The following is a 27,429-nucleotide window of genomic DNA, read 5'->3' on the forward strand; positions in this document are numbered from 1 at the left end:
AACTTTGGTTCCTTCTTGTCAGTTAAAGAAACTAGAACCCCATTTTCTGAGCCCAGGTCAGGCCCACCAGGAACCGGCTCTGCGGTGGATGGCATTGCTCTCTGCACTGGTGAATGCTACCACCCCAAGGAACTTGTACGTCCAAACGGGCCAGGTTCTCCTTCTCACCCTTCCTCCCTCCCTTCCCAAATTCACTTTAACACTTGCTAAATCTTTCTTTTCCCAAATCATGAGAACATTTTATACACACTTAACATCTTCTATCATTGCTGATACAAAACAGCGTTTTTCTTCATCTGCAAAATCTTCAGAAGCATTTGAGAGGTCAGATGGATCCGAAAGCTCAACAATGCCACCATCTCCCACAACCAAGAACGCGCCTATATGCTAGTTAATTTAACACTGTCAAGAACAGTTTTTTGGGCTCAGAGTGGTGGCCCAGCACTTTGGGAGGACAAGGTAGACAGATCACTTGAGGTTAGGAGTTCGAGACCAGCCTGGCCAACATGGTGAACCCTCTTATGTACCAAAAAAAATTCAAAAATTAGCTGGGAATGGTGGTGTGTGCCTGTAATCCCAGCTACTCGGGAGGCTGAGGGGGGCGATTTGCTTGAACTCAGGAGGCAGAGGTTACAGTGAGCAGAGATCATGCCACAGCACTCCAGCCAGGGCAACAGAGTGAGACCCTGTCTCAAAAAAATAAACATAAAATAAATAAAAATAAAAATCAGGCAAGTGTGATGGTGCATGTCTGTAGTTGCAGCTACTTGGGAAGCTGAGGTGGGAGAATCACCGGAGCCCAGGAATTCAAGGTGGCAGTGAGCCATGATCACACCAGCCTGGGTGACAGAGTGAGACTCTCTTTAAAACAAAAAAAGTTATTTGTTTTCCTTGCGCAGGGACCCTGCCAGTCTTCTCTGTATCATCCCCATTTTGGTATGTATGCTGCCAAAGTGAGCACTAGTTCTTGATATGTAACTATAAATGGGTCATAGGTTGAGACTAAAGTCTGGCAAGATCAAAGCCATGGTTGAAAAGCCAAACAAAATGACTGAAACCCGCAGGGGAGCTCTGAGAGCCCAGTGCCTTAGGACAGACTGCACTGGTGGCCGTGCTGGGGGCTCGGCCATATTTGAATGTAGACCCTGGCACTGCAGCAGTGAGACCACACAGAAACGACAAAGGAAAAAGAGGATGTGTACTACCTTAAAAAATAATTATAAAAAGTCCAAATCTAGTCAGGTAGACAAGCCCAAGCCTATGGTCAGGAAACACTCTTCTTTCCTATAAACAAGGTTTCCCTGCCTCAGACTTTTTATTGCTGACATTGGCAGAGGTGGAGGCCACCCAACTATGGTTTGCGACATAACACTCGCTCCAAGAACGTTATACTCCTAAAGACATTCCCTTTCATCTCAGAGTGCAACAACCCCAACTGAGTCCCCTAGTTGCCATCTGAAATCATCTCTAATTCTAGCTGAGCATCAGGAGCGCCAGCAACTCCCAGTTCAGTGCAGCTGAGGGACAATTCAAAGCCGTGTGCACTGTCATCCACAATGGTTGAACTAATTTATATTCCCATCAGCAGTATAAAATTGTTTCTTTTTTGGCCTGGCACAGTAGCTCATGCCTGTAATCCCAGCACTTTTAGGGAGGCCTAGGCGGATGGATTACATGAGGCCAGGAATTTGAGACCAGCCTGGCCAACATGGTGAAACCCCATCTCTACTAAAAATACAAAAAATTAGCCGGGCATGGTGGTGTGCATCTGTAGCCCCAGCTGCTCGGGAGGCTGAGGCAGGAGAATCACTTGAACCCGAGAGGCGGAGGTTGCAGTGAGCTGAGATGGTGCCCCTGCACTCCAGCCTGGACATCAGAGCAAGACTCCATCTGATATGGTCTGGCTGTGTCCCCACCCAAATCTCAACCTTAACTGTATTTCCCAGAATTCCCAAGTATTGTGGGAGGGACCCAGGGGGAGGTAACTGAATCATGGGGGTCAGTCTTTCCCGTGCTATTCTCGTGATAGTGAGTAAGTCTCACAAGACCTCATGAGTTTCTCAAGGGTTTCCATTTTTGCTTCTTTCCTCTTTTTCTCTTACTGCCACCACCATGTAAGAAGTGCCTTTCGGCCGGGCACAGTGGCTCATGCCTGTAATCCCAGCACTTTGGGAGGTTGAGGTGGGAGGATCACGAGGTCAGGAGTTCAAGACCAGCCTGGCCAAGATGGTGAAACCCCGTCTCTACTAAAAATACAAAACTTAGTTGGGCATGGTGGCAGGCGCCTGTAATTCCAGCTACTGAGGAGGCTGAGGCAGGAGAATCGCTTGAACCCAGGGGGGCGGAGGGTGTAGTGAGCTGAGATCACACCACTGCACTCCAGCCTGGGCAATAGAGTGAGACTCCGTCTCAAAAAAAAGAAAGAAAGAAGTGCCTTTCGCCTCCTGCCATGATTCTGAGGCCTCCTCAGCAATGTGGAACTGTAAATCCAATCAATCCTCTTTTTCTTCCCAGTCTCAGGTATGTCTTTATCAACAGCATGAAAATGGACTAATATACTATCTCAAAAAAAAAAAATTGTTCATTTTTCTCCACAACCTCGCCAGCATCTGTTGTTTCTTGACTTTTTAATAATTGCCATTCTGGCTGGTGTGAGATGGTATCTCACTGTGGTTTTGCTTTGCATTTATTTCTCTAATGATCAGTGATGTTGAGGTTTTTTTCATATGTTTGTTGGCTACATAAATGTCTTTTTCTGAGAAGTGTCTGTTCATGTCCTTTGCCCACTTTTTAATGGGGATGTTGTTTTTTTCTTGTAAATTTGTGTAAGTTCCTTGTAGTCCTCGAAGATCTAGAAGAAAAACAATTTGACCCAGCAATCCTATCAGTGAGTATATACCCAAAGGAATATAAATCCTTCTGTTATAAAGATACATGCACACGTTATGTCCACTGCAGCACCATTCACAATAGCAAAGTCAAGGAACCAACCCAAATGCCCATCAGTGATAGACTGAATAAAGAGAATGTGGTACATATACACCATACTATGCAGCCACAAAAAAACAAGATCCTGTCCTTTGCAGGGACATGAATGGAGCTGGAAGCCCCTTTCCTCAGCAAACTAGTGCAGAAAACAGAAAACCAAACAAAGTATGTTCTCACTTCTAAGTGGAAGGTGAACAATGAGAACATATGGACACATGGAGGGAAACAACACACACTGAGGTCTGTTGGGGGTGGGGGAGGGAGAGCATCAGGAAGAATCACTAACGTACGCTGAGCTTAATACCTAGGTGATCTGTGCAGCAAACCACCATGGCACACCTATGTACCAAACCTGCACATCCTGCACATGTACCCTGAAACTTTAAAATAAAAGTTGATTTAAAAAAGAACTATAATAATTAAATTTCTCAGAAATAAAATGAAAAAAAAAAAAGCTGTGTGTACTTAGGAAACCTCAGACGTAAGGCCAGGCAGCAACCTGTAGAGAGCCCTGTGCATCTCAGAGGCTGCTCTGCTGCTGTTCTTAAGACAAAAGTTACTTCCTTTCCAGTCACTGGAGTGTGCTTTCGTGAGCTCTAAGGTGTATTTTCAGGAACGAGGGGGTCAATATCAGTGTGGCACAGCTGATATCATTCACACTTTCCACATGGATGGAAGATGACTTGCAGAAAAGGGATGAATTGAGTTATGCTTCATCAGAGCTCTCAGTTCATTCTGGAAAAGCCATGTCACTTAGATTACTGTTCCCTTACAGATCACATGCAGAGGCCATGAGTTACGCGGTATGCTGCACCCTCATCAGCAGAGCCCGGGGGAGGCAGGGGAGGCTGAGGACGGCAGCTGATGGCCTAATGGAGTGGAAGGGGGTCAGTCCTCAAGGAGCCAGGACTTCCTTGGGGCTAGCACAGTCTCCAGGAGCTCTTGCAGCCTGGGACCTGGGGGCCAGTCCGTGGGAGTTGGAGGGAAGAGGCAGGCAGCAGTGATGGGATCATGCCATCATTCACTAGTCTCTTGAGGGTTGGTTTCCTGGACTAGAAAAGCATCCAGCCCTGGGCAGCCAGGAGCTAGGCAGGTTCTGTGGGTCCCAGCTAGGTGGGTTAAGATCCAGTCCCACTGCAGTGACCAGAGAGGTCAAGGAAGCTATGGCAGCAAGGGACTCATGTGGGCAGGGCCCATGTACCGGGCACCAGGCAGAAAAACAGCAATTTGTTGGGCACAGGTGGCTGGGCAAGTCCTGGGCACCCCAGGGAGCAAGCTGAGAACTCGCTCTAGGACCTGCCCCTGGATGGAGGTGAAAAGTCTCATTTTTGGCGAAGGGATGACTAGAGCTGGTTCAGGCCTTTGAGTAGAGGGAGGTGAAATCTGGCTGAGCTGCTGGGCAACAGTCCTCAATGCTCACAGAAGCAGCCAAAACTAAGAAGACAGACAGACCACCCTGAGGATGTTAATATGGTAAGGTCTTTTCCCAAAGACCACTTATCTGAGACTCAGGGGTTCATCAAAAGAACAATGAGAAGAAAATGAAAAACAGCCAAGCAGGCATTCTATAGGCTGTATCTTCAGGTATTTTCTTTGATATTAATCCCTGAATAAAACGGACTAGGATCATCATTACCCTTGAGTAGAAGCTGGTAACCAGGGGAACATGAAGAGGATTCTGGGGGGCTGAATGCTGTGCCTTTTAGACCTGGGTCACTTCGTGAACATCTCCATGCACATATGTAAGTTATACCTCAATTAAAAAGGAGGTCATGTATGATGACTCGCAAATCCCAGCACTTTGGGAGGCTGAGGCAGGAGCTGCTTGAGCCCAGGAGTTCAAGACTAGCCTGGGCAAAATGGCGTGACCCTGTCTCTACAAAAAATGTAAAAAATTAGCCAGGCATGAGAGTGCACACCTATAATCCCAGCTACTGGGAAGGCTGAGGCATGAAAATCACTTGAGCCTGGAGAGGTTGGGGCTGCAGTGAGCCATGATCAAATCACTTCACTCTAGCCTGGGTGGTAGAGCGAGACCCTATCAAAAAAGAAAAAAAAAAAAGAAGGAAGGAAGAAAGGGAGGGAAGGGGAGAGGGAAGGAGGAAGGGAGGGAGGGCAGGAGGGCAGGGAGGGAGGGCAGGAGGGCAGGGAGGGAGGAAGGAAACAAGGAGGGAAGGACCTTGATTGTCTTAAGGGGCTAGAGTGTGGTGTCCACTCTGAACACTAACATTTGGAATTTATGTACAAGATTTTTAGGGAGGAAAAAGTGGAGCAAAAACAGAAAGAAACTCTCTGATTATTTTTACCCAGGGAAATGCTAGTTACTAATAGAAAATTAACTTTTCCTAGGATATAAATACCTTAGAGATATTTCTGAGTGGAATATGGAACTTTTTGATGAAAGTCTTAGATGTTTAATAAACGGGTAACAGTCCAACCATCTCCAAAATTGGTTAAGTCTCCAGGACAGTTTAGGAAAAAAAAAATTGTAAGATACAGAATTTTGTCCACCTCAATGGAACAAAAGTCATTTGAGAAAAATGAAGATAGTGAATTGCACACAGGAAGGTAAAATCCTAATTTTAGTGCATATCCATGAATATCTTCCCAGAGTGTTGAGGTTGTACTAAAGTTCCAGACGGGGGAATGTAGAGACAGCACTCATGAATAACGCAGCAGGACAGGGCAAAGCAAAACCGCACAGCCCAAGGCATTTGCTTCTAGAAGATGTTTCGCTTGCCTTGGTTGCCTGGTTACTTCCCTTACCTTGGTTATTAACATTTGATAAAGACATCAATCACTGGGGGGAGAAGCTGCAGGGTACACACTGAATCGTGTACTGTGCTAAATTCAACCGAGGACACAGCTGGATTCTGTGGCTGCATTCCCAGTACTTCTTCACCTTCACCAAGGACCTCTAGTTGCCTCCATGAGGTGTCTATGAATGAACTAACTCTGTGTACACTAAGTCCAAAAGTCAAAAAGAAAAAAAGCAAAGCTTCTTGGGAAAAAGGCAGGAGACTGATTAGAAAATGCTGTACGTTCATTCTTGCAGGAACCAGCTGGCTCAGGCTCAGAGATGATCTAAACAGCCTCACTCCCTCAATCTCTCTGGGGTTTTCCCAATCGGTCTTTATTATTACAGCTGTGGAATCAGATTGAGATTTTACTTTTGGGAAACTGTAACAATTTACAGATCACAGAGGATAAAAGCAGCTCATTCCTCACTGGAGTTCAGCATGTGCAGTAAGAGCCCAGGGCGCACCACACTTACTTTGAAGGTCTGGTGAGAGAGAATACAAAGCAAATGCACACATAAGATTTCATGTGAAATCTCAGCAAATGCAGCCTGTGCTCCTTCCCTGCTGTGCATTCAGTGTTCGGTCCTTACCTGGGACAAGTGTACACACACATCCAATTTTAGTGCATCTGTTCTGATCTCAGACTATCTGGTAAACCTCGAGTGGCCTCATCCTGCACACAGACAGCACAACCCTTGGCCATGGACTCGTGGAGACCTGCACAGACTCCTGGGCCCCCTCTCTTCATAGCGTCCTCCTTTCTGATGCCCCATTCCACAAAATGGGCGGCTTCAGCTGCCCTCTCTGATCACCGCCTCCTCAACCAGTGAGGCTGCTGTGCTCCACTCGGAGGCCAGCTCCCTGCACTGGGAGGTGGACATTATTCCCAGGCAGAGAGCTGGTGAGCCGGCCATCACTGCAGGAGTTTCCCTTCTCTCAGGGATTAGTCCTATCTGCTTGTTTCCTAGAGATGAGGTCCAAATGGCTAAGCTTAAAAACCAAAATTACAACATTAAAAGAAAATATAAAAGAATAGGCTTATAATCCTGGGGAAAGAAAGCCATTTAAGGCACAAAATGCAAAAGCATAAAGGATTGAGAAATGTGACTAAAAAAAACGTTTCTCTATGACAAAATTAAAACCAATATATGTATACCAAATGACTAGTATTCCTGTAATCAGTAAGAAAGAGGACAGACATGGTAGCTCATGCCTATAATCCTAGCACTTTGAGAGGCTGAGGCAAGTGGATTGTTCAAGGCCAGGAGTTTGAGAACAGCCTGGGAAACATGGTGAAACCTCATCTCTACCAAAAAATACAAAAATTAGCCAAATGTGGTGGCATGCACCTGTAATCCTAGCTACTTGGGAGGCTGAGGTGGGAGGACTGCTTGAGCCCAGGAGGCAGAGGTTGAGGTGAGCCAAGATCGTGTCACTGCACTCCAACCAGGGTGACAGAGCAAGACTTTGTCTCAAAAAAAAGACAAATAACTCAAGTAAAAATTAGCAGAGAATGAACCTGTAACGTACTGAAGAGGAAATACAAATAGTCTGAAATGTATGAAAAGTTGCTCGGTCTCACTAGAAAATAAAAATGGTAAAACATCATTTTCACTCCTCAAACTGGCAAAAAGTATAGACTCTTAATTCATAAGGTTAATGAAGATATTACTGTAATCCACTGTGTTTCGGGGTGGTTTGCTCTACAGCTACAGACAATCAGAACGCCTGACATGACTTCTTTTATATTTGCTGCAAAGGGTGAGTCACATCTCTGTGGCAGTGAAAAGCTACCTTTTGTCCCTCAAGCAAATAACTCTGGGATTCCTTGGAACACCTTTCCATTCCTGCTCCTGTTCATATTATTGCTTTAATCGTTTTTGTTTGTTTTTCTGAGATAGGATCTGGCTCTACTGCCTAGGTTGGAGTGGAGTGGTGTGATCAGGGCTCACTGTAGCCTCAATCTCCTGTGCTCAAGTGATCCTCCCACCTCAGCCTCCCGAGTAGCTGGGACTATAGGTGGAAGCCACCAAGCCTGGCTAATTTTTTTTTTCCATCTTTTCTTAGAGATGGGGTCTCACTATGTTGCCCAGGCTGGTCTTGAACTCCTGAGGTCAAGCAATCCTCCTGCCTCGGCCTCCGAAAGTGCTGAGATTACAGGCGTGAGCCACCTCACACACCCAGCCAATCATTCATTTTTCTACTTTAGATTTTATATGGCTCATTATCTCCCAGATCAAATCTGACAACTTCTGCTTATCTTTTAAGATTTAAAAAAATGCAGACCTCCTCAACCCACTCAATTCAATGTCATTACTACTCTGAAACACGAGCTGCAGGGGCCCTGCTCATGGCTGTTTCCACTGTGTCTTCGCTTCTGCAACACTAGGGTGGGCGGAATGATGTGTGAAGGGGGCCTCCTCTGCCGTGGCTTCATAGCACCTTTCCAGTCAGGCAGGGCAACTCACTTTCATCAGCACTCTTTCTCCAAACTTTCTTGGCTCTTCTTATTTGCTTATTCTTCCAGGTGAATTTTTAATTATTTTGTTAAGTTCAAGAATAAAGAAAGTCTGTTGGGATTTTAATTGAAACTGCATTAAATTTAGAGGTTAATTTGGAATAATTTGCTTTTTAAACGTTCCTCTCACTCTTATATCCACACTGAAGGCACTGAGGGTTTGAGACTGGGAAAGTGTAGACAGCGGCCACGGTGAGCCAGTCCAGGAAGCAGCGCCCTTCCCTTTACTCCTCTGTGGGTGAGAGCCTTCCCATGGCAAGAGAACAGCTCTGTGCCAGAGATGTTAAGGTGGATGCTGCACAGTCTCTCCCTGGAGACAGAATCACAGAAGATACACATCTCAGGAGTGGCTGGGGCCTTGTCTTTCCTGTTTCTTCCATTTTCACTTGACACTCAGGAGTCCCCACCCACGTTGTTTCCTCCCCAAGGTTCCCTGGCTTTGGCATCATGACACAGGGTCTGGTTGCCTTGGAAGCACAGGCCTGCAGCTGACACCTGCTGCCCCCTGGCTGGGTCCACTTCCTCCAGCCCACCAGCAGCTCCACTGGCAGTGCTAGCCTCACATAGTGCCCGAAGGCAGGCGAAGCCCTGCGGCTCAGCAGGGGCCTCCCAGTTCTTCCTCCGCGTCCTGGGAGCAGGTCTTCTCTGTGCCCTCAGCTCAGATTTCAAATGATTCCCTGCCATCTTCTGTCCCCAGGACCATGCTCAAGCCTCTGGGGAAACACTTTCCTGGAATTTTCTTCCCTTCCTTTCCTCTTCTGCCTTTCTGTTAAGTTGGCTACCTCATTTTCATTAATTCCACTCTTCCTCCTTGCTTGCTGCTTCTAAAAAAGTTCATGGTTATGCACAGCTCTGCTGGCTCCTCTCCTCCTGGAGTCACCCAGGCTCAGTGGACTGGCAACCCCCCAAAGCCCCGTCCTGCTCCTTGCTGAGTGTTTACCTGTGTCCAGCAGCTCCCTCAAGGAAATGCTGGAGAAATCTTCTCATGAGCCACCTACACAACTCACCAGCTGTTCAGCCCTCGGGGCTGGGAGTACAGTCCACACAAACATTTCCAAAGCCATCCATGCGTGAGGAGCTGAGGAGTACACCCGCACGGAAGCGTGGTCCTACCGTGGTTCACCCATGCTGTGGTACAGGCAGGCAGGACAGCCTGAGCCTGGGGTGTGCAGGAGGCAGGATGAACTCTGGGGCTTCAAGAAAGGGCGAGCCACTACAAGACTCCTCATGGAGTTCTGGGAGCCCAGGAGACAAAAGTCTGGTTCTTTCTTTCTTTTATAGTAAGTCCTCACTTAATGTTGTTGAGAGGTTCTTGGACACTGTAACATTAAGTGAAATGCTGACATGCTGTATGACAAAATCAGTTTCACCGTAGGCTAACTGATATGAGCCAGAGTTGAGTTCCCATGGCTTATGGCACGTGGTTTCACCCAAAGCCGCCATTTCCAGGAACCGACCGGCCACGCTAAGAACTGAGCTGACATCAGATTGAATGAAGCCCCTGGCAAACCAGAATGTCCATTGCTCTAAAGAGGAACAAACCAAACCAAACTGTGACCAGCTCCTCCTTCCTCACACTAAAGCAGCTGACTGTGACTTCAGGAAAGTGACTCGACTTTTCTGCCTTAAGTTTCCTCGTCTCTCAAATGAAGTGGCTAGATTAAATTAGTGGTTCTGAAATAAACAGTTATGAAATCCGTTTTTCCAATGATGTATCTGCAGAAGCTTTTTTAAAAGTATGGTTTGCAAACCACAAAATCCGGTTATCTTTTCTTTAACATCCGTCTGTCTATATTCTACCTTGCATTGCCCCATACGACAGCCAACGGCCACATGTGGCTGTTTAAATTAGTTAAAATTAAATAAAATGAAAATTCTACTTCTCAGTCACATCAGGCATCTTTTAAGTGCTCAGCAGCCACCTGTGGCTACAGGGTTGATCAGCACAGATCTAGAACACTCCCGTCATCACAGAAGGTTCTACAGGACAGTGCTGCCCTGCACTTACCCAAACATGTATGTGTATTTCTCTCTTTTATGCAGATGGTGGCATGTTCTGCACCTTTACCAAGAGATACAGAGCTAGATTCTTCACGACATCTGGAGGAAGAGTTTCAGTGTAGAGACCAAGGGACTGGATGCTGGGCCCAACAGCAGGAGTTCAGTACCACCTCTGTCCCTTACTGGAGTGTGACTCTGAGTAGTCATGGAGCCTCTTGCTGCCTTAGTTTCGTATTTGTAAAATGGATATAAAATGCCTAATTCATGGGATTGTGGTCAAGATTAGATGCACTTAGACAACGTCAGTCATGTGGTAAATATTTTGTTACTGCTAGCTTTACTTCCATCACCATTCGCTACTGCATTCTCTGACGACACATGCAGGTCCATCACATGGATGGAGACAGCAGCCCGTTTAGGTTGTTTCCAGTTTTCTGTTATCACAAACACTACTGCAATAATTATCCTGCCACGCACCTCTCTGCACACAGGTGGAATCCATTTTGACGGATTCTGCCAAATTGCCCTCAAAGAGGTTCTTCTACCTTAGACTCTGCCTCCCAACGACACACATGTGACTATGGCCCTCCACCACACAGTATGGGCCCTTTGGTGATGGGCTGATTTCGCTCAGTGCAGCATCCTCAGACCCACCTGTGTTGCAGCATGTGTCAGCCACTCTGCATCTGCATCCATCTGTCTACCTTCTCCTCTCCATACCCCAACTCCCATCCTGGTTCAGGATGATTCCTCGTGTCTTCCAGAACCATAGCTCTGGCTGGGAAACCACCTGTCACCATGGTTTTAAAACCCTTTCTGACTCTGTAGTCAGCAGAATTAGAACCGTACTAAGAAAATAATATGCAATAACTGAAGAATTAATTCTCAGGAATTTTGTTCCAAAATCAAGTTAGGATTACACAAGAAAAGTAACCTTCAAGGCCAGGCGCAGTGGCTCACACCTGTAATCCCAACATTTTGGGAGGCTGAGGCAGGCGGATTGGGAGTTCGAGATCAGCCTGACCAACATGGAGAAACCCCGTTTCTACCAAAAATACAAAATTAGCCGGGCATGGTGGTGCATGCCTGTATTCCCAGCTACTTGGGAGGCTGAGGCACGAGAATTGCTTGAACCTGGGTGGCGGAGGTTGCAGTGAGCTGAGATCGTGCCATTGCCCTCCAGCCTTGGCAACAAGAGAGAAACTCCATCAAAGAAAAAGAGAAAGAAAGAAAAGAAAGAATATGACTTCTTACCATGAGTTAGCCAAGAGGAGGAAAAGGGAAGGGGAAGGGAAGGGGAAGGGAAGGGGAAGGGAAGGGGAAGGGAAGGGAGGTAATCTTCAACCCCATTAACCTCCTACCCTCAGAAAGACCGAATTCAGCCTGTGAAATCATAAGTGTCTTGCCATGAAATTACTTCTTTTTCCCAAATGAACATTTCATGAGTAAGAGAATGGAAAAAATGCTCAGTGCAGATTCACCTGGGACTGTGATTATCTAAACAGACTCACATGCTGTCCTGGGGGATGGAGCGGGAACAGCAGCAAAAATCAAGGCCTCCTTTTTCTGAATGGTGACAAGATGATGGCTTTGGTGGTGGGCGGTGTTATGCTGCAGCAGCAGCTGCTGGCATATTTGACCTATGGAGGCCCTCAGCTGGGGACAGACGGCCCACGGGAGGAAAGAAGACAAAGGGACTTAAATCACCCTTGGTTCCCAGGAGGAAGACACATTCTTACAACATTTTATTTTGAAAATCCTGTTTTTCCTTCCTGAAGCTGGCAAGACATCTAACATTTATATATAATTTTTTTTAAAGTGTAAATTGGCAGTTTTGATGCAGATGCTTCCTTCAAATAACCTGGGAAAGTCAGAAGACGAGGCTAACTCATGGTAAGAACCTTAAAAAAAAAAAAGAGAGAGAAAGAGACAGGGTCTCACTCTGTCACCCAGGCTGGAATGCAGTGGTGCAGTCATAGCTCACTGCAGCCTCAAACTTCCAGCGGAAGTGGATCACTTCCACTTCAAGTGATCTTCCTGCGTCAACCTCCCGAAGTGTTGAGATTACAGGTGTGAGCTACTGTGCCCAGCCAAGAACCTTTAACCAGATTAATAAGCTCACCTTATTAGTTCCCTCACTTTCTCCTGCATGTTGTAGGAATTTGGCAGGTCAGAAGAGGCAGGATGTGGGCCCTTAGCCTGCAGGGTGGCTGAGTTTCTGGTCTTCCCAGTTGCACCTCTCAGTCCCCAGCCCACCACAACCAAGGGCGCTGGCCTCTGCTCTCCCTCCGCCTAAGCCTCTGCTCCTATCCTCTGCCTCTGTTACCTTCTTGCTTCTAATTCTCCAACATGGACCTTGATGACTTACAGAAGCCTGGAGCCCAAATTGCTGGCAACCAAAACACTCTCTTCTTTTCCTTAAGGACATGGAGGATCTAATCTTCCGGTTTTTCAGGTAGGTGTGGTGAGGGTGGTGAGGGGAGCTATGTTCCATACCTCCAAGAAAAGGTAGGACAAATAAAACAGCTAAGTACTCCCATTAAAAAAGCCAGTCTTTACACACAGGTCAGGAATATGGGTCTAACTTCGCTGGCTACAGAGTCGGTAAGGGTTTTCAAGCCATGGTGGCAGGCGGTCTCTCGGCTGTGGTTCTGGAAGACACAAGGAAAATCACATCTCCTGACCCAGGATGGGGTAGGGGCTATGGAGAGGAGAGGGTGGACAGATGGATGCAGAAGCAGCGTGGCTGACACATGCCAGAACACAAATGGGTCTGAGGACGTTGTGCTGAGTGAAATCAGCCCCTCACCAAAGGGCACATGCTGTGTGAGTCCACGTCTACGAGATGGCCAGAATGGGTGAATTCAGAGACAAAGCAGAACAGTGGTTACGGGCTGAAGGCAGGAAATAGGGAGTCCCCTACCCAGTGTTTAAAGCATACAGACCTCAGTTTGGGATGATGAAAACATTTTGGAAACAGTAGTGATGGCTGCACAACCATGTGAATGTGCTTCATGCCCCTGAACTGTACACTTAAAATAGTTAAAATGATAAATTTCATGTTATGTGTATTTTACAATAAAAAAGAAAAAAAGAAAAACCAGATCAAGAACAACAAGGCTAAAGGGACAGACCACGCCCCCTCTTCCCCAAAGCACCAATAAAAGGAGCTAAGTGAACTTCATTTGGCAAAACGGATCCTCCCTGTGAAATTACACATACTTTCATTTAGCAGCATCATTTAAAAAAAAAAGTTTAAAAAGTACTTTAAGCATATGCTCTACTTTGCAAATTGGTAAGCAATCTTGCCCAATTAGGATGGAGAGTTTCCAGTTATCCCTTTAAATGGCTTCTAAGGAGTTCTGCTTGGTCACGTGCTTGTTTCTGTCCAGGGGCACCCTGGTGCTGCGAGGCTCAGTTGTGCAGAAGCATCAGCCCACAGGTCCAGGCACGTCCCCACACGTGCTGGTGACTAGGCATCAGATGCCACGAGACACGGGTCTGGATCCCTGAGAGACACCTTTTCCCTCTCCATCCACCTTGCTTTCTCACCACCCTCACACTTGCAGGTTGCTATCTGAGCCCGACTCCTCCAGCTCATAGTGCTCCAGATCTGCTGCAGGTCTTTGGAGTCCTTCTTGCTCTCAGGTATGGCCCTGACTTTGGGAAGCTCCCCTGGTGACAGGGCCAGTGGACTCGGCCCTTGACCACGGCTCTTCCTCCATTCTACCCCAGAGAGCAGCCCTGGCAAGAGCACCTTGGCCTAGGTCCTGCCTCCAATTCTGACTTTTGACCCCAAAGGGGCCGATGGGGTTGTTTCTCACTAATGCAGCTGGCTCTGTAGCTCTACATTTTAAAAAATGTGTTGGATTGGAAAAGACCTATGATTCTGCTTCAGTTTAATAAAAACAGACTCTAGCTTTAAACTTTATGATTATTCCACTGTGATGACCCCTCAGAGTCTCAGGCCTGGGTTTTCCCACCTCTTCAACTCACACACCTTACCACACTGCTAGGTGCCTGGGAATTAGTAAGAAGGAAGCCAGCAAGAGAAGTCTACTAAATTTAAAGTGAGACAGAGGAAGGAGGTAAAACACATACAGCCACAAGAAAATGTGAACAGGCTAAGCTGCCCTGTTAGAGGAATTTTCAGATTACATGTAAAGCCAAACTATTTATAAGACATAATCCTGAAACAAGCAACTAAGAAAGGCTGAAAATAACGGAGCTGGGCAAAGTGGCTCCACACCTGTTATCCCAGCTAACTGGGGACACTAATATGGGAGGATCTCTTGAGCCCAGGAGTTCAAAACCAGCCTGGGTAACATAACAAGACCCTGTCTCTGAAATTTTTTTTTTTTTTTTTTTTTTTTTTTTTGAGACGGAGTCTCGCTCTGTCGCCCGAGCTGGAGTGCAGTGGCCAGATCTCAGCTCACTGCAAGCTCCGCCTCCTGGGTTTACGCCATTCTCCTGCCTCAGCCTCCCGAGTAGCTGGGACTACAGGCGCCAGCCACCTCGCCCGGCTAGCTTTTCGTATTTTTTAGTAGAGACGGGGTTTTACCGTGTTAGCCAGGATGGTCTCGAACTCCTGACCTCGTGATCCGCCCGTCTCGGCCTCCCAAAGTGCTGGGATTACAGGCTTGAGCCACCGCGCCCGGCCAAAATTTTTTAAGAGAATTAGCCAGGTGTGGTGTCATGTACCTGTAGACCCAGCTACTTAGGAGGCTAAGAAAAGAGGATCACTTGAGCCCAGGAGGTGGAGGCTGCAGTGAGCTATGATTGTGCCACTACACTCCAGCCTGGGCAACACAGCAAGACTCCATCTCTGGCGAAAAAAGAAGAAGAAAAGAAAGAAAGTATAAAGATATATCATGCAAATAACATAAATGCAAAACATAAAATGCACAGAAAACATAAATGGAAATAGCAATATTGGTATATAAAATGTAAGCTTCTAGATCAAAAGGATTAACTGAAATAAAAGGTAAAAACCACCAAGAAGATAGAGCAAGGAACCTTTATGTATGGTTCAAAATATCTGGAACATAATCTCTCAGCAATCAAAGCTTTTGACACAAACCACAGTCAGAGTAAGAGATTTCAACGCACTTGACTCAGAATCCAGCAGATCAAATGGCCACATGGGGACAGGGGACACTTGAGCTCCCATTGAGGTAACTGGGACCACTGATGGGCCTTGGGCTGCTCAGGCCTTGAGCCCTGGGAACAAGTGGGGGCCTAGCCTTACCTCTATGCAACTAACAGGTCCTTTCAGAGGACTTTCACCAAACAAAAGAGCATCAGTTCCAGGGAAAATGTAAGTCTCCATTTTTAAACTTTTCACAAAAATTGTCTGAAGCTTAAATGAAAGGTTTCCCAACTTCTACCCAACAACATTTTGGGGTTTTCAGGTTTTCATTTGTCAGATTGGACAGAGTTTTGCACCTAGAGTATAAAACATTCTCTTTGGCTAAGAATTAATTATGTCACTAATCCTACTATAGAAGGTGGTAAAATAAATACCTATTGCACTTTTTACTATATACAGATGATACAGGGTTTTAGAGCTCACTAATATCATAACGAAAACAAAAACAAGCCTTATTGACAAAACTTCATTTATACCAAAGCAAGCAACAACAAGCCAAATGTCTCTTTATCAATAATGAGTATAAAAAATCATATGTTTCACATTAAAGAATAACCATAATCGAGTAGAGTTTCCTCCAAGAATAACATACCGTGACCAAGTTGGAATTTTGCCCCCAGATATGTACAAATGTTTCCCTACTAGTAAACGTATTTATGTTATTAATTACATAAATGGGTCAAAAGAGAAGAAACCATATGGATAGCTCATTAAATGCTAAAAAGGAATTTGATATAATTCGTATCTATTTCCGGATTTAAAACATCCCTCAGTAAGTTCAAAACAGATGCAAGCTTCCTTCAGTTGATAAGAGTATTTACCACAAAACAATACAAAAATCTTATTTAGGTGATTTTTAAATTATTTAATAATATTGTTAAATCTTATTTGGGTGAGATATTACTAACAGAAAATAAAATAAGAATATCCACCATCAATAGCAGTATTCAACAGTGACCTGGACTTTCATGAATGCAATAAACCAAAAAAAGTACATGAGGTATAAATATTAGAAAGAAGAAACCAGGCCGGGCACAGTAGCTCATGCGTGTAATCCTATCACTTTGGGAGGCCAAGGCAGGTGGGTCACAAGGTCAGGAGATCAAGACCATCCTGGCTTACATGGTGAAACCCCGTCTCTACTAAAAATGCAAAAAATTAGCTGGGTGTGGTGGCACCCCCCTGTAATCCCAGCTACCTGGGAGGCTGAGGCTAGAGAATCACTTGAACCTAGGAGGTGGAGCCTGCAGTGAGCCAAGATCACACCACTGCACTCCAGCCTGGGCGACAGAGTGAGACTACCTCTCAACAACAACAACAACAACAAAAAAAAAAACAGAAAAAAGAAACAAAACTACCGTTATTTGTAATAGTTTACCTAGAAAACCAACAAGCATTCAAATAATGAAAAATGCCAGGTTATTAAAATCATCACAACAACGCATGCCACAGTGCTGGTTGACACTCACAGGACCCTGCCTGGAGCCCAAAGCACTGTGTCACATTCAGGTCATGTTCTCATTTCTCTGCTCGGCAGTAACCTGTGGCAGAGGCCAGACCACAGAGCCACAGAAGGGAACAGCAACTCCAGACACCACTCAGTTCCCATTCACTGGGTCTATCAGGTAGTTTGAGAGAGATGATTAAATAACTGATGCTAAAATAAACAGCCAGCCATCTGCGGAAAAATAAAACTCGACCTAATAAACACAAATGCACTCCAGAAGGAACAAAAGAGTGTGTGTATTTGTATATAATATGGTCTATATGTAAAGGGTACCTGGAACCTCTGTAAATATCCTTAAGGAGAAAGGAATAAAGCTCTCTGAGGCCTCCAGGCAGATGGCAATGAAATGCAGGCACTCATAATCTCATTCCCTCATGAAGCCCCAGAAAACCTCAGAAAGGAATTCCCCACCCCCCAAAAGGCATTAACTGACAAGGACAACGGGAACATGAAAGAAAACAAAAAGACAAAATGTTGGCAGCTGAAAAGTCCGATGCACAAGAGATAACTAACATAACAGACCTAAGCAAATGAAATACCAAGCCAGCAGTGGGGAAGGGCAAAGACCCAACCTGATTTACGGTGCAAAATCCCTCAAAGACACAGGAAATTGGTGGCAAGAGGTGCTTCAGGTTGGGGGATGAAGGTGGTTAAAAACAGGAAGACTGGGTTAGAGATGGGTTTACAGAGCAGCCAGAGCTCCAAATGCTGTCTCTTCTGTGCACACCCAGAGGATAGTGAGCAGTTGAGGCATGAGCGATTCAGTGAAAACAAGGGAATTAAGTGAATTTACATAGTGAGGGCTGAGGTAGTCACTCTCCACCCCCAGGCCTCTTCTCTCTCTCTCTTTTTTTTTTTTTTGACAGTCTCGGTGTGTCACACAGACTGGAGTGCAGTGGCGCGATCTCGGCTTACTGCAACCTCCACCTCTCAGGTTCAAGAGATTCTCATGCCTCAACCTCCCGAGCAGTTGGGACTACAGGCATACACCACCATGCGCCACTAATGTTTTCAGTAGAGATGAGGTTTCGCCATGTTGGCCAGCCTGGTCTTGAACTCCTGGCCTCAAGCAATCCACCCACCTCAGCCTCCCAAAGTGCTGAGACTATAGGGGTGAGCCACTGTCCCTGACCTCCAGGCCTCTTTTCTGATTAGGTCCCTCAATCCTGATTGCCAGGTTGATGGCCTCCAGCAGGAGACTGGAAGGCCCTTCTCTGGGGAATGGATGTGCCCAAGAGGAAGGACCTAAAGACACTGACATCAGGAGTTCGTCATGGACATGCCACAGGAACAGCTCTCTACTACGAAGACCATAGTCGCAGGCCTCATACACAGGCCCAGGCAGGGGTCAGCTTTGCAGAGCCTCCATCTAAACATGAGCAGTCAAACCTCAAGCATAAAGACAGAGACCTAAAGATACCAATAGAACAAAGGGACTATAGGAAACAATCTGCGTAGAGAGATTTGGTGAGAAAATCAACCTACAATCCTTAGTGAAATTCATATGTAACATTATATCTATGAAACAAGAACAGGATGGTATAAAAAATTTCAGGGAACAAAAAAGAAATCATAGAAATTAAAAATATGATAGCAAATATAATCAATGGAATTTTGTTCAGTCTTAAAAGGGAAGGAAATTTTGACACATGCTATAACATGGATGAACCTTGAGGAGGACATCATGCTAAGTGAAATACGCCAGACACAAAAGGACAAATACTGTATGTTTCTATTTATAAGGGGTACCTAAAGTGGTCAAATTCATAGTGATACAAAGTAGAATGGCTGAAGAGGGAAATGTCAGGTTAGTGTTTAATGGGTATAGAATTTAAGTTTTGCAAAATGAAAACGTTCTAGAGATTCGTTACACAATAATGTGAATATACTCAACGATACTTAACTGTACATTTAAAAATAGTTAAGATGGTAAATTTTATGTATATTTCACAATTAAAAAATAACTGAAATGATGTAAAAGCAAAAAAAATTGCAGAAATTAAGCATTTAATAGAATTTGGAAGATTAAAGTTAGGGAAGCCTCCCAGAAAACGAAACTGTAATGCAAAGAGACAGAAAATAGGAGAAAAAAGAATATGATAATTAGAGGGCCATGCCAGAGGGACTTCCAGAAAAAGAAAACAGAGTAGAAGAAATTATCAGTGAAATAATTCCAGAAAATAACGTTATGAATTACCATATTGAAAGGGTGCAGTGAGTGCCTAGCATGATAGAAAAGACAAAACTTAAGCTATAGAGCAAGGCACATCACCCTGAAATGTTAGAATCCTGGGGACAACCAGAACCTCCGATGAGCTTTTGGAAAAGAAAAAAATCACAAAGGACTGTAATCGTTTTGTTCCTGCTGCATCACTGGCAAATGGAAGACAATGGAGCAATGCCCACAAAATTATGAAGGAAAATAGTTTCTGACCTAAAATTTTATACCCAAGGAAACCATCAAGCATCAGGATAAAACAAAGATGCGAGGTCATAAAATTTTACCTTCTATGAACCCATTCTCAGGGAGATACTGAAGGGAAAAAAAAGAATAGGATGTAGGATACAGAAGACCAAAAAAGAGAGAGGCAAAGAACAGGGAATCTGTGCACGAGGCATAGAGGGCGGCCATGATGGAGGGGGTGAGAGGCTCCAGAGAGATCTCCCCAGGATGACACTGCTGCGATCCCTGACCCCTGTGAAGTGTGGGGATATCTCACAAAGCGTTGGGGTTGAATGAGTGTCATTTACATAGAAAACTAAGTAAAAAGACAAAAACAAGATGATTTTCAGGGGGCAAGTAACAGGTTGTGTAAAAGAAAAAGCCACAGCAGTGTATACTACTACATGGCTAATCTATGAATGACACTCACAGCATCTTAATGTGAACTCCAGATATGCACAATCACAATGAGAGAATGCAAAGACAGGAAGCATGGGGGGGCGGGGTGGTGAAAAAGAAATAAATTCTCATCTTTCACAGTTGGAGATCAAAATACAAAATCTAAAATGAAAAACTAGCAATAGCAGTTGATAAACGTGTTATTTAGCAACGTAGAGGTAAATGCCAAAAAAAAAAAAAAATCAACAAGGCGACTTGAAAATGCTTGACTCTGGGGAGCAGGATGCAGAGCTCTCAGGCCAGACTGACTGCTTTGCTCATCAGGATCTCTGCATACCTGATTATGGGCACGCAGAGCTTTGATAAAAATAAAAAGCAAAAGAAAACCAAGAACAGCTATCACAAATTTTGAGGAAAAAAGACGCACACACAAATAGAAAAGCAAGCAAAGCAACTGTACTAGTAATTCGCAGAAGAAAGATATAAATGACTAACAAGTTGATAAAAAGTGCTTCACCTTCATCTGCAATGAAAAATTTAAAGAAATGTCATTTTCTCCTCTTAGGCTGAAAAAGATCAAAAGAATAGGTGTATCCAGTATTGGGAATGTATAATCTTGTACACTGTATAGAGAAGTATAAACTAAATAAACTAAATAACCTTACAGGAAGGCAATTGAGAATACATATTAAAATAGAAAGTGTAACACACCCTTTTGCAAAAGTAAATTCACTTCTAGGAACTTACTTTACAAAAATTTGGCACTATTTCACAACTATTTAGCATAAGCATAAAAATGCATGGTAAGTGACATTCATCATCATTGCACACTTTGTTTTCCAGAGACAGGGTCTCTGTTGCCCAGGCTGGAGCGCAGTGGTGTGATCATAGCTCACTGAGGCCTTGAACTTACTTCTGGGCTCAAGTAAGTCTCTGTCTTCAGCCTCCTGCACAGGGAGAGTCATGGGGCTTAGTTTTAGAATTCTTCCTGTCACACCTACCCTCCCAGCTTTCTGTCCCTTCAGAATTCTTACTGGAAATCACATTACAAATGGAAATTTCTCCATCATAATAGAAAACTAGGTCTTCCAAATCCTCCTTCCCTGCTTTATTTCTCTCCACAGCAATACCCCCTTCAAATGTGGTATATATGTTACCTTTTATTTCAGTTAACTGCCAGAACCCATCAGGATGTAAGTTCCATGAGAGCAGGGACTTTTGCCTGTTTCATTCACTGTGGAATCCCCAGCACCTACAATATTACCTGGAGCTGAACAACATATGGAAGGAGGCTGAAAGAAACCAGCGATGACACAAATAAACAGAGAAATATTCCATGCTCATGGATTGGAAAAATCGTATCATTCAAATGGCCATACTGCCCAAAGCACTTTACAGATTCAATGGTATTCCTATCAAACTACCAATATCATTTTTCACAGAATTAGAAAAAACTATTCTAAAATTCATATGGAACCAAAAAAGAGTCTGAATAGCCAAAACAATCCTAAGTAAGAAGATCAAAGCTGGAGACTCCTATTACCTGAGTTCATGTTATATTCTAAGGCTACAGTAACCAAAACAGCATGGTACTAGTATAAAAACAGACACACAGACCAATGGAACAACTTAGAGTACCCAGAAATAAAGCAGCAAACCTATGATCATCTGATCTTTGACAAAAACAAGCAATGGGAAAAGAATTCCCTATTCAGCAAATGCTGCTGGGATGACTGGATGATCATATGCAGAAGATAGAAACTAGACCTCTACCTGTCACTACACATAAAAGTTAACTTAAAATGGATTACAGATTTAAATATAAGACTTCAAACTATAAAAATCTTAGAAGAAAACCTAGAAAACAGATTTTTCAACATTGGCCTTGGCAAAGAATTTTTGGCCAAGTCCCCAAAAGCAAGTGCAAAAAAATAAAAAATTGACAAGCGGGATCTAACTAAACTAAAGAGCTCCTTCACAGCAAAAGAAACTATCAACAGAGTAAACAAATAACCTATAGAATGGGAAGAAATATTCACAAACTATGCATCTAATATCCAGAATCTATAAGAACTTAAATCCACAAGCAAAAACCCAATAACCCCATTAAAAAATAGGCAAAGGAGATGAACAGTCACCTCTCAAAAGACATATAAACATTCAATAAACATGCAAAAATGCTCATCATCCCTAATCTTCAAAGAAATACAAATCAAAACCACAATGAGATACCATCTAACACTAGTCAGGTAGCTATTATTAAAAAGTCAAAAAATAGCAGATGCTAGTGAGGCCACAGAAAAAAAGAAATGCTTATACACTGCTGGTGGGAATAAAATTAGTTCAGCCCCTGTGGAAAGCAATTTGGAGATTTCTCAAAGTACTAAAAATAGAACTAACACGTGACCCAGCAATCCCATGACTAGGTATATACCCAAAGAAAAATAAATTGTTCTACCACTCATATGTTCATTGCAGCACTTTTCACAGTAGAAAAAACAAAAAATCAACCTAAGTACCCATCAATAGTGGGTTAAAGAAAATGTGGTAAATATACACCATGGAATACTATGCAGCCATAAATCATGTCCATAAAACGAATAAACATGGATGCAGCTGGAGGCCATTATTCTAAGCAAACTAACGCAGGAACAGAAAACCAAATACCACATCTCACTTATAAGTGGGAGCTAAACATTGAGTACATATGGATATAAAGGGTCAGGGGCAGTGGCTCACACCTGTAGTCCCAGTACTTTGGGAGGCCGAGGTGGGCAGATCACCTGAGGTCAGGAGTTTGAGACCAGCCTGGCCAACATGGCAAAACCCTGTCTCTACTAAACATGCAAAAATCAGGCAGGCGTGGTGGGGTGTGCCTGTAGTCCCAACTACTTGGGTGGCTAAGGCAGGAGAATTGCTAGAACATGGGAGGTGGAGGTTGCAGTGAGCTGAGATTGCACCACTGCACTCCAGCCTGGGTGACAGTGAGACTCTGTCTCAAAAAAAAAAAAAAAAAAAAAAAAAAAAAAAAAAAAAAAATCCATCTCAAAAACAAAAAAAGCCACATGGATGGCAACAATAGATACTAGGGACTACTAGACAGGGGAGGAAGGGAAGAAGGCATGGGTTGAAAACCAACCTACAGAGTACTATGCTTACTACCTGGGTGACAGGTCCCATAACTCAAGCCTCAGCATCGCGCAATGTATCCTTGTTACAAACCTGCTCACTCACCCCCTGAATCTACACGAAAGTTGAAATAATATATATATAATAGAGAGAGAGAGAGGGATATAACATAACCTTTCACACTATACTTTGATGAAATAAAAAGAAAGTTATTTTAAGTCAAGAACACATGGTTCCTGGTTTTCAAAAAGTTTTCACCAGTTATTTTTGGCTTCCTAATTCTGAGAGAATAAGACTATGAGGCATCTCAGACAAACAGGTCTAGACATATTTTGTGAAGGGTAAATAAAGCAGACACATGTTCATATTTCTAATTTTACAGAGATTTAATGATGAATGAAAAGTACTCTTCAGGCAAAATGAGTTTTGGGTTTCATCAAACATAAAATGTTTTGAAAACGAATCCAAGATCTTCACAAAAACAAAAAAAAATCACTCCAGCAGGAAATACTGTTGTTCTTGTGATCCTGACTGGAAACATCTTATTGTCTGTCTCTTCCCTGCCTTATGACAAGGTTACATCATAGAAGGCCACTCCTTCTGAAAATGTGAATTGTCTTTTCATATCCACTCTGGCAGCTGCCTCGGTCTATTTCTGTCAGGTGGGGGACAGCACAGGCAGCATCAGTAGTGTCATTCTTGAATGACGGCTCCTTTTAAATGTTTTCTGCAATTTCCCATTACCATTCCTATTTTCTAAACCTCCTGCAGGCAACCACCTCCCTCTGGTTTCTTATTCTTTCCTGTGTCCTCAGGGTGGTTGATGGGCTGGGGGAGGCTGTAACCAAGGGGCTTCCTTCATGGCATGGTCTAGCCTTGAAACAGGGTGGAGGCAGAGTGGACAGGGTAGCAGGAAGAATAAGTAAGTGTCTGAGGCGAGTTTATACTTTGGGAGCCTCTATTATTGGACAGTAGTGTGACAGATTTTTCTTTTTTTTTGGACCCACACTTGTGTGTAGTGGCGCTATCTCAGCTCACTGCAGCCTCAAACTCCTGGGAGCAAACAATCTCCCGCCTCAGCCTCTCAAAGTGCTGGGATTCTTTTTCTTTTTTAACATAAAGTGAAAAGAAGGTAATGGCAAAGATACAAGATACGTATACTCTGGGTAGATTCTGGTTTTAAGACATTTGACTGCTGACATGACAGAGACTCCCAGCCCTGCTAATTTAATATCTGGGCTGGATCTTGGCTGAGGCTGAGTGTTTCTTGCCAGCTTCTTTAATTTTCCGTCCCCACCTCCCCAAAAAGCTTCAGCCTGGGAAGGGAGTATTATGGTGCTGGAATCTTCAGAAGTTTTAGCAAAATATTGTAAGAATGCAATAGGAATTGCCAATTTTAAAGAGGGTATCTATTTGCGTAAGAAAAGGTGCTCAGCTGCCCCAGCCAACAGGAAAATGCAAATCAAAACCACAGTGAGATAGTACTACACATTACCCACATAACCCTGAGTAAAAAGACTGACAATAGTAAGTGTTGATGAGAACGCAGAGAAATAAACCTCTCATAAATTGCTGGAGGGATATAAATTGTACAATTACTTCAGTCATCTGTTTGGCACTATCCACTACATTGTATGCATACCCTATGGCCCAGGAATTCCATTCTTAAATATGTATCCAGCAGGAATGAGCACATATGAGTTTCAGGAAATACACACAAGAACATAACAGCACTATTCATAATAGCTCCAAACTGGAAATGATTCAACTGTCCGTCAATAATAGAATGGATAAATAATGGTATAATCCTACAATGGGTTACTAAATGGTGAAGAAAATGAACAAATTACAGCTATATGCAACAATGAGGATAAATCTCACTGACTCAATACTGTGTAAAAAAAGCCAGATGCAAATATTACATAGCTTTTTTTTATTCCATTTGTAATAAAATTCAAATGCAAGCAATACTAACATAGTATTTAGGGATGCATACTTTTGTAAAAATCTGGAAGGAGAATTGAGGACAATGGTTATCTGAGGGAGTACTGAGGGTTATGATGGGAAAGTCATAGGAAGGGTCTGTGGGAGCTGGTGATGCTCCTCTTCTGGATGGGAGTGGTGACTGCATGACTTTTCACTTCCTCACAGTTCAAGAAACTATGATTTATATTTTGTGCATTTTATCTTTGTGTATTTCACAAGAAAAAAGGTTAAACTTACATCAGGTATTACTTCCTTTTCTGACTTTCACAGAAAACAGATACTGTCCTAGAAAACAAAAACTCTTAAACTAAATGCAAACAATTCTCAAAGCAACAGGAAGAAAATGTTTGGAGAAGTTGTGGAGGCCCAGCTCCATAGGACCTTTATGTGAATTAGGCAGTGCACTCTTCTTTGGGAGGGTAATTCAGCAAAAACGGTCTTCTTGGGTGGAGGCATCACTGCTGGGGGAGCTCGTGTCTGCTTCTGAGACAGCAGGGACGGGGCTTGGCTTCAGCTCATCCCCACTACAGCACTGTTTCATGCATTCCCACTGATCACAAAACCCACACCACTACTTCACTGACATACCTGCTAAGAGTCATGCAAAGAAAATAGCCACAGTGTTTTTCTGTAATCTCATAATGTTTAAAAGAATAAAAGAATGTTTAATTCTTTTACTTAAATAATTCCAGAAACTGGCTCTAGGAAATCCAACATATCCAACCAAAGTTGTGAATGTCCCATCTCAGCGAGGAATGCTAAACAACTGAGTATAGCCTTGCTGCCACCGACCAGAACACTAGGTGGCCCATTACTCAAGACAACCATTGCCAGCAGATAAACTGACCCACATCCCCTACCCCTCACATGCTCTACCCAGCCCAGTCCACATTCTCTACCTTGATATCAATTCCTGCACTTTGCTTAATAAATCCCTACCAGCTCATTTCAAGGACTCAGCCAGAGAATCAATCCTCCCTCATGCCTGAGGGATAAGGGCATAAGCTCCAATAAAGCCTTGTTGGGAAAACTCTTTTGGCCTCATGACAATTTCTATTGCATTGAGAGCCGAAGAACCTGTGGTCAGTAACACTCTGACCAAAGGAAAGGGTCCCCTTCCCTAGGGAGATGCAGTTCTGCATGTAGCCATACATTTGGTGGGTGGAGTGCAGACTGTTTTTCAGTTGCATTTGCCTCTCTGTCAGGGTGCCTTTGGGCAGTGCACAAATATCAAACGCTCCCTGGCAGCCCTGCTTAGGAGAATAGAAAGATGATAATTACATGCATATTGGCCCACCAAGCATAGGCACACATAGAACATGTACTGGCACAGGACTACTACTGCCCAGGGTCAGCTGGAAGTTGGCTGATGTTGTCCCTTACCGCATAGCCTTGTGTCTTCTTCTGGCACCATTTCAGTAGAGCATTGCGCTTGGAACCACCATATTCCCGGGCCAAGGCCGCCAGAGGGTCTTTTCTTTCCACACTGGTTAGAAAGAAGAGCACATGGTAAGGAGAAGATGCTAATACTTAGAATCTTCAAATACACAAGAAATAAATACCTACTTTAGAAAAGCAAAAGTCTAGTTTATCCAGCCAGACACTAAAGAAATTAGTCACATTACTATTTTATGATATCTCACAGTATAAAATAAAAATTAAATTGTGCTTCCTGACCATCATAAATCTGGGGAGAGTTTTGTTACATTTTGTTTTAAAATCCATCTGTTGCTCATCCATCTAGTCTTTCATTTGTTTACTTAAGTACAATATCATTTGAATTAAAGATACGTAAACAAAACACACCCTACATGTTTCAAGACTAAACCAGTATCTACATAAAATGTAAAAGGTAGACTGGCTGGGTGCAGTGGCTCACATCTATAATCCCAGAACTTTAGGAGCCAAGGCAGGAAGATCTCTTTAGCCCAGGAGTTCAAGACCAGCCTGGGCAACATAACAAGACCCTATCTTTAAAAAAATAAAAAATAAAAAAATTAGCTGGGCATGGTGGTGAGTCCTTATAATCCCATCTTCTCAGGAGGCTGAGGAGGAAGGATTGCTTGAGGCCAGGAGTTCAGGGTTGTAGTGCACTATGACTGTTCCACTTCACTACAGCCCGGGCAACAAAGCAAGACCCCATCTCCAAAAAATAAAACAAAATAAATTGTAAACGTACATTGGAAGGGCATATTAAAAACACCAGATATCCTGCCATTGTTTATCCCAATAACATAAATGTAAAATTGAAATAAGAATTTTACTAATTTAACTTTTCATTAAGAAAGGTAAAATATCAGTAGCATATTCATACACACATAGCCTTTTTGTATGCATTTCTGGTATGAAGAAAAGGGCAATTTCAGAACAGCACTAATTCTGGTCCTTAAAAGCTCTTTTGATTATTTAAATCTCTTGCACAGAAACAGGACAGTATGTAGTATCTGGGGCTTTACATTAAACCTATGAAACACATGACTTCATCTATTTGGGTCCAAATATATGCTA

At 43.6% G+C, this 27,429-nt stretch overlaps 1 protein-coding gene and 1 pseudogene across 7 annotated transcripts in view; both read right to left on the minus strand.

Annotated features, from left to right (window-relative positions):
• The window catches only part of SPECC1 (sperm antigen with calponin homology and coiled-coil domains 1), a 316,918-nt gene that overhangs the window by 26,895 nt on the left and 262,594 nt on the right, over nt 1-27,429 (minus strand). For all 7 annotated transcript variants that reach the window (XM_030923259.1, XM_030923260.1, XM_030923264.1 and 4 more), the window contains one exon: nt 26,305-26,407. In XM_030923259.1, coding sequence (XP_030779119.1) covers nt 26,305-26,407 — 103 coding nt within the window. The remainder of the gene's footprint in view (nt 1-26,304; nt 26,408-27,429) is intronic.
• On the minus strand, nt 865-961 carry LOC115895000 (annotated as a pseudogene).

This window comes from Rhinopithecus roxellana, chromosome 19, assembly GCF_007565055.1.
Source record: "Rhinopithecus roxellana isolate Shanxi Qingling chromosome 19, ASM756505v1, whole genome shotgun sequence".
NCBI classification, from domain to species: Eukaryota; Metazoa; Chordata; class Mammalia; order Primates; family Cercopithecidae; genus Rhinopithecus; species Rhinopithecus roxellana.